At 44.5% G+C, this 6,000-nt stretch overlaps 2 protein-coding genes across 2 annotated transcripts; one reads left to right on the top strand and one right to left on the bottom strand.

Annotated features, from left to right (window-relative positions):
• The first annotated feature begins 734 nt into the window (after window positions 1-734).
• Window positions 735-2,149, top strand: LOC122041492 (probable aquaporin PIP2-6). The gene is made up of 4 exons (XM_042601190.1): window positions 735-1,138; window positions 1,205-1,500; window positions 1,600-1,740; window positions 1,823-2,149. The coding sequence occupies exons 1-4, from the start codon at window positions 841-843 to the stop codon at window positions 1,940-1,942; spliced, it is 855 nt and encodes a 284-aa protein (XP_042457124.1). The 5' UTR covers window positions 735-840; the 3' UTR covers window positions 1,943-2,149.
• Window positions 2,150-2,627: 478 nt separating this feature from the next.
• LOC122041490 (probable cinnamyl alcohol dehydrogenase 6) lies at window positions 2,628-5,671 on the bottom strand. The gene is made up of 6 exons (XM_042601189.1): window positions 5,497-5,671; window positions 5,305-5,418; window positions 3,725-3,952; window positions 3,314-3,599; window positions 3,091-3,244; window positions 2,628-3,010 (listed from the first exon to the last, which is right to left on the bottom strand). The coding sequence occupies exons 1-6, from the start codon at window positions 5,589-5,591 to the stop codon at window positions 2,811-2,813; spliced, it is 1,077 nt and encodes a 358-aa protein (XP_042457123.1). The 5' UTR covers window positions 5,592-5,671; the 3' UTR covers window positions 2,628-2,810.
• Between the last annotated feature and the right edge of the window lie 329 nt (window positions 5,672-6,000).

Here is a 6,000-nt window from a genome sequence, read left to right as displayed (position 1 = left end):
CATCGCGACAGCGTCGCACCGATGGAGGTTCCCCGAGGCGCCTATAGAATTTAAGGGGTGTGGGTCCCGCATCAGGATCGAAAGCTGTTGATTAAATTTAATGTTCTCTGTCCTCGACGCCGTAGCTTGATTGACGACCATGGCTGTCCGCTCCAACGGGTGGGTGGAAAGAGAGAGAGACGGGCCGGCCAACGAACGGAAGATAGACACGTGTCGAGACTGGCAGCGAACGTCTCGCTTATGTTCTGATGGTACGGCGACAGCGTGTTCGCTGTTGGGAGGCGACCAGCGCTTCACTTCGCTTCCTACGGTCTAAATCCTACAGGGCAGTCAAAACGGCGTCACCGTTCGATCGAATCTGGATGGCTCAAATGAGTTGGTAAAAAATACGGGGAAAAAAGTTTTTTTAAAAAAAAATAACAACGCATAAGAAATCTGAGCCGAACCGAATTAAGCTGGACCGGGTTTGATTTGAAAAGATAGGAAGAGGTCGGGAGCCGCCGGAGTAAAGAGACGAGGACGACGCATGCATGGTCTGGCTGTCCTTGGGACCCACCAGGACCACCGTGCAGCTTCGTCTCCATCCCACATATCCAATAGCGTTTTCTGGTTCGACTTGTAACGACAAGTAAAGGCAGAACCGTTCACGTGATTTTATTTTATTTTTTTGTATATTTTGAAAAATAATATATGCATATATATATTTATATATTTATTCCTTCACTGTCAAGTTGAACTTGAGCCAAACCACCATTTAAGAGCGCACTGCGCAGCCACAGACGCAGAGCAGCACAGCAACAGAGCAGAAGCAAAGAAGGTAGGAAGGGGAAGAGAGTAATCATGTCGAAGGAGGTTAGTGAGGAGGTGGAACATGAGCATGCGCATGCCAAGGACTACACGGACCCGCCGCCCGCGCCGTTGTTTGACCCTGGCGAGCTCCGCCTCTGGTCCTTCTACCGCGCCCTCATCGCTGAGTTCGTCGCCACCCTGCTTTTCCTCTACGTCACCATCGCCACCGTCATCGGCCACAAGGAACAGAACAGCGCCAACCAATGCGACGGCGTTGGCCTGCTCGGCATCGCTTGGGCCTTCGGCGGCATGATCTTCATCCTCGTCTACTGCACCGCCGGCATCTCGGGTTACTATTTGATTTCCTCGCTTTCAGGCTTTGAAACGAAGAATTGATGGCGGTTTAATTATGCAGGCGGCCACATAAACCCGGCGGTCACTTTCGGGTTGTTCCTGGCGCGGAAGGTGTCGCTGCTACGGGCGGTGTCGTACATGGTGGCGCAGTGCTTGGGCGCCATCGTCGGCGTGGGCATCGTGAAGGGAATCATGAAGCACCAGTACAACTCACTGGGCGGCGGGGCGAACGAGGTCAGCCACGGCTACTCCAGGGGCACCGCCCTCGGGGCCGAGATCATCGGCACCTTCGTCCTCGTCTACACCGTCTTCTCCGCCACCGACCCCAAGCGCAACGCCCGCGATTCCCACGTCCCCGTACGTCAAAATCCCATCTTTTCACCTCCACATCGACAAAACCCCATCCTTCTCGTCTCATCTCAAGAAATGAAAAATAAAAATCGATTTTGCTCGCAGGTGTTGGCGCCCCTCCCCATTGGGTTCGCCGTCTTCATGGTCCATCTCGCCACCATTCCCATCACCGGCACCGGAATCAACCCCGCTCGGAGCCTGGGCCCCGCCGTCATCTACAACCACGACAAGGCTTGGGATGACCAGGTACATAATTTCACCAGCTCAAACCATTTTCTCAACTAGATTTTCTTCGTGACCCTGTTTCATCTCTTCTTGGCGGACGCAGTGGATCTTCTGGGTAGGTCCATTCGTCGGAGCTCTGGCGGCAGCGATCTACCACCAGTTAATCCTCCGGGCGGCGGCCGTCAAGGCCCTGGGATCCTTCAGAAGCAACCCCACCAACTAAGTCTTCATTCCTCGTCTCATAATTTCCGCGTTTATGTTGTCGATGATGCTTGGTTGTATGTTCTACTCCTTCCTCCTGTCAAATTTGTGCGTCACTGTTTCATTGAACTTTGTGGTCGAGCTCATTATGATTGTCCCTGTTTAATTGAACTTGGTGGTCGAGCTCATTATGATTAATATAATTAAATCTTCCTTTTCTCCTCTTTAACAAAGTGATCATAAATCAAAAGACCCTTCTTCAATCTGAAGGGACCCTGGCATGGCCGGAGTTGTTTGGCAGCATTTTTCTCAGAAGGTCATAGCCTAAGGGACCATGCCATCCATCTCCATCTACGGCCACCATTAGTGACGATTATTATTTTTTCCAATAGAAATGATGCGATAATGTTGAATGTCTGTCCAATTCGCCCCTAGACATTAAAATTTGCATATATTATCTGATGCTGTTGCCAAATTCAATTGGATTTTTTATGGTTATAATATTTCGTTGTCCGTGGAATCCATTCATTCAACGGAATTATTGGCATCAAGGTAAAGCTACCGTTTGGTGAATTATTGGCGTGGTCCTGGACTTGGATTTTTCTTAGAACGGAACTTACGTGAACCAGCTAGTCTTGTGATGCTGCCCCACAAGAAGGAAAAGAAAAGAGCAAAAAGAAGGAATACAACTGCCTCTCAACATGAACTAGGAATTTATGCCCTCGGGCCATAATTAAAAATATATTTGAAACTAAGTCTTAAAAGACGGTTTGTCATTTCAATCCAGTAGGCCTTTCTGTCATGCTACTATGGGGGTACACAATGGTGAAATTGGTAGACAAGAAAGAGGCTGGAGAGCTTAATTTCAGTCAACTGATGGTGATCAACCATCAGAGTTTGGACTCGGAAGCAACATCAAGCACAAATCTGTAACGAACATCGTTCTTTGCAAGCCTGTCTAATGCCTTGTTGATATAGTCAGGTGTAACGAGTTCAATCTCGCAAGTGATGTTGTATTTTCCACATAGATCCAACATCTCCTGCGTCTCCTTGATACTTCCAATTATGCTTCCACTCACCGTCCTCTTACCTACAAAAACACAAGTATTAAAAGTTTAGTTTGTTTATCAGGAAGAATGGTAACATGCATTTACTACTTTTCTAACTCACCGAAGATTAGAGGGAAAGACGGAAGTTCCATTGGCTTGTCAGGAGCTCCGACAATGGCCAGAGTCCCCTTGATCTTGAGCAATTCAAGAATTGGACCGAGAGAATGCACGGCAGATACTGTGTCGATTATGTAATCTAAGCTTCTCACATTTGCCTAATGACAAGGTGTCAAATTAGGATCATTCAATGAAAATTTTGAGGAAGATCTTAAACTGAATTGTACCTTCATTTGTTTTGGGTCAGTGCTGACAATGAAATTGTCTGCACCAAGACGCTCCTTGGCTTCTTTCTCCTTGGAAGGAGATGTGCTAATTACTGTCATATGAAGCCCAAAGGCCTTCGCGAATTTGATTGCGATGTGGCCAAGCCCTCCCAAGCCGACAACGCCAAGCTTCTTACCTGCTTGCAGCATGTTGTGCTGCTTCATGGGCCCAAATACGGTGATCCCTGCACACAAGAGGGGAGCTGCCTTGTCCAAGGGGAGATTCTCCGGCACATGTACAACATACCTGAACATAATATATACACATGAAATTTATGATTGTTGAACATTAAGATCATACAGCATAAGGTTAAGTACTGGTGCTAATTCACTGAGATATTGACGTGGTCATGATACACGATGCTGTTTTACCTTTTGTCAGCGACGAGCATCTTGGAGTAGCCGCCATAGGTGATGCTGCCATCCCAGAAGATGCCATTGTAAGTGAACTGGAGCTGTTCACAGTAGTTCTCCTCTGAGTTCTTGCACAAATCACACTTGAGGCATGAGGCAGCTAGGCATCCCACTCCGACTCTATCACCAACCTTGAAGTTGCTTACGTTGCCTCCGACCTTGGTGATTATGCCAGTGATCTCATGCCTATATCATCCCAACTTTGTTTACTTTTCGATAAGCACAATTTTCTCAAGGAATGCAAGTAACAACACAATTTTTTGTTCAATAAGTGTAGAATGTGAATATATACAAGAACATACAGTAAGCCATCAAAAAATCTGAATCACGTCAGAGTTCACTGGATTTAGCAAGTGAATGAGATTAACTCTGTAAACTTCAAAGCCTTTGTTGCTGTGAACCAAACCCTATAAGTATTAAGCTATTCTAAGCATAGTTTAAGCTAAGTTTCAAGAAATAGACTGGGCATGTACAGATTGCTTGAGTTAAGAAGATAGTCGAGCCATATGTTTGTTCAATTTGACTAGAGTAAACATTCTGCTTATGACACGATTAACACCTACTTGCAAATAAGTATTAAACTCTACTGTGCCATTTAGTTATATATATTTTTAAGAGGTGGTCAGAAGTGAGGCAAACTATCTTCTAGGTTCATTGAATCTCAGCTTGAACCAGACCAAATTGATCTAATTCAAAAGGATATTTTCAGACAACAATAACTGAACATGAATCCTATGCAACTAACTCCATAAGATTTTTTATGGAGAGCCCCTTTTTAGCCGTTTGATCACGCCTCATTGGATCTCTGATCTAATATGCTCTGACCTCCATTCGAAATTCCAAAACAGCAGTTTGCAGTTGTGAGATAGTAGTTCCAAAAAAAAATAAGACATGCTTCTGAATCCACTTTACAAAAGGAGCTAATGATTGACTAAACATACTACAAATTGGATAGAAAAGAGGGATTTTTCTTTAGAAAGTAAAGGTGAAGTTCTTCATATTTGATGATGAGAGAACCTAGGGAAGGAGTGAGAGTGGACATCAATTTCTCCGTTTTCATTGTATTTTTTGCTTATCTATTATATAACGTTGAATTTCTTCTAGGCTACATTTCTCTTTTTATTTTCTGTGTTTGTGTCGATCTACCAGGGGACATGAAGATTTCACCATTGGGTATGTTATGGAGGTTATGTTGTACAACAAAGGCACTGGATTTGGATCAACGAGTACATAGTGGAGGATTCTACCACATGGAGTCGGAGCAATCTTCAAACCCTAGGAACTTATGAGTTATGCCTCCAACAAAGACCATGAAAAAGGAATCAATTTGGTCCACCTCAGCTAATCTTCAGAGATGCACAACACACTTATTATTCAGATCTCTTGGATCATAATGTTTTATGCATAACATTAACAAGGGGGCGGAATCGACTTCAAACTACTCTGTTTAATCTAATAGAGAATCATTTCTAAATCTTTGATAAAAGAATCAAAGAACTGTAATCAATAGAGAGAAGTGGAGAGAGATTGTTACATACCCAGGAACGACAGGGTAGATGGTGATGCCCCAATCGTTGCGGATGTAGTGGAGATCGGTATGGCACATGCCGCAGTAGAGCACCTTGATCGTCACGTCGTCCGCCCCATTCTCCCTGCGCTCACCAAACATCGATCATGAACACCGCGGCGACCTCGGCGAGTAAACACAAGAGAAAGTTGGTCATCATCACCTTCGCATGAAGACGAACGGCGTCACCTCGCCGGAGGAGTCCCTCGCCGCCCACCCGGACACACACTGCGTGTGATTCGGCGTCGTCTCCGCCATCTTCTCGCTCTCAAAGCACACTGAAGCAATTCCACAGACAACTGCTCTGCTTCGCCGGCCTCACTCTCTTAAATAGATCGAGGCCCACGCCATTGATTTAAAAGAAAAAGAAATGTGAAGGAAATTACTGCTCAATTTACTCAAATTTATTTTAAACGAATCTTCAAATTAATTTCTCTGAATCTTCATCTTCTTTATCGATTTTGAAAATAACGTGGACTTAAGAAATCAATGTTTTTAAAAGGATTTCATATTTGGGCGAGACATGTTACATCACATGTACGCGTGATTCACTCATCTACTTATTTTAATCTGAGAAATTATTAGGAAATTAGTGATCGGTACCATTAATTAAGTATAATAATGATGTGAGAAATTGTTAGACAATTAGACAATGTTATTGGCGATA

This window comes from Zingiber officinale, chromosome 2A (genome assembly GCF_018446385.1).
Source record: "Zingiber officinale cultivar Zhangliang chromosome 2A, Zo_v1.1, whole genome shotgun sequence".
Classification (NCBI taxonomy): domain Eukaryota; kingdom Viridiplantae; phylum Streptophyta; class Magnoliopsida; order Zingiberales; family Zingiberaceae; genus Zingiber; species Zingiber officinale.
The sequence above is the reverse complement of the archived record's forward strand: the minus strand, read 5'-3'. Positions and strand labels throughout refer to the sequence as shown.

Excerpts from the sequence above, each read along its gene's own strand:
- LOC122041492 (XM_042601190.1), top strand. The coding sequence starts at position 841 with ATGTCGAAGGAGGTTAGTGAGGAGGTGGAACATGAGCATGCGCATGCC. Across the intron at positions 1,501-1,599 it reads CCCGCGATTCCCACGTCCCC|GTGTTGGCGCCCCTCCCCAT; the intron begins GTACGTCAAAAT and ends TTTTGCTCGCAG. Across the intron at positions 1,741-1,822 it reads ACAAGGCTTGGGATGACCAG|TGGATCTTCTGGGTAGGTCC; the intron begins GTACATAATTTC and ends TGGCGGACGCAG.
- LOC122041490 (XM_042601189.1), bottom strand. The coding sequence starts at position 5,591 with ATGGCGGAGACGACGCCGAATCACACGCAGTGTGTGTCCGGGTGGGCG. Across the intron at positions 5,419-5,496 it reads CCGTTCGTCTTCATGCGAAG|GGAGAATGGGGCGGACGACG; the intron begins GTGATGATGACC and ends TGGTGAGCGCAG. Across the intron at positions 3,600-3,724 it reads ATGCTCGTCGCTGACAAAAG|GTATGTTGTACATGTGCCGG; the intron begins GTAAAACAGCAT and ends TATTATGTTCAG.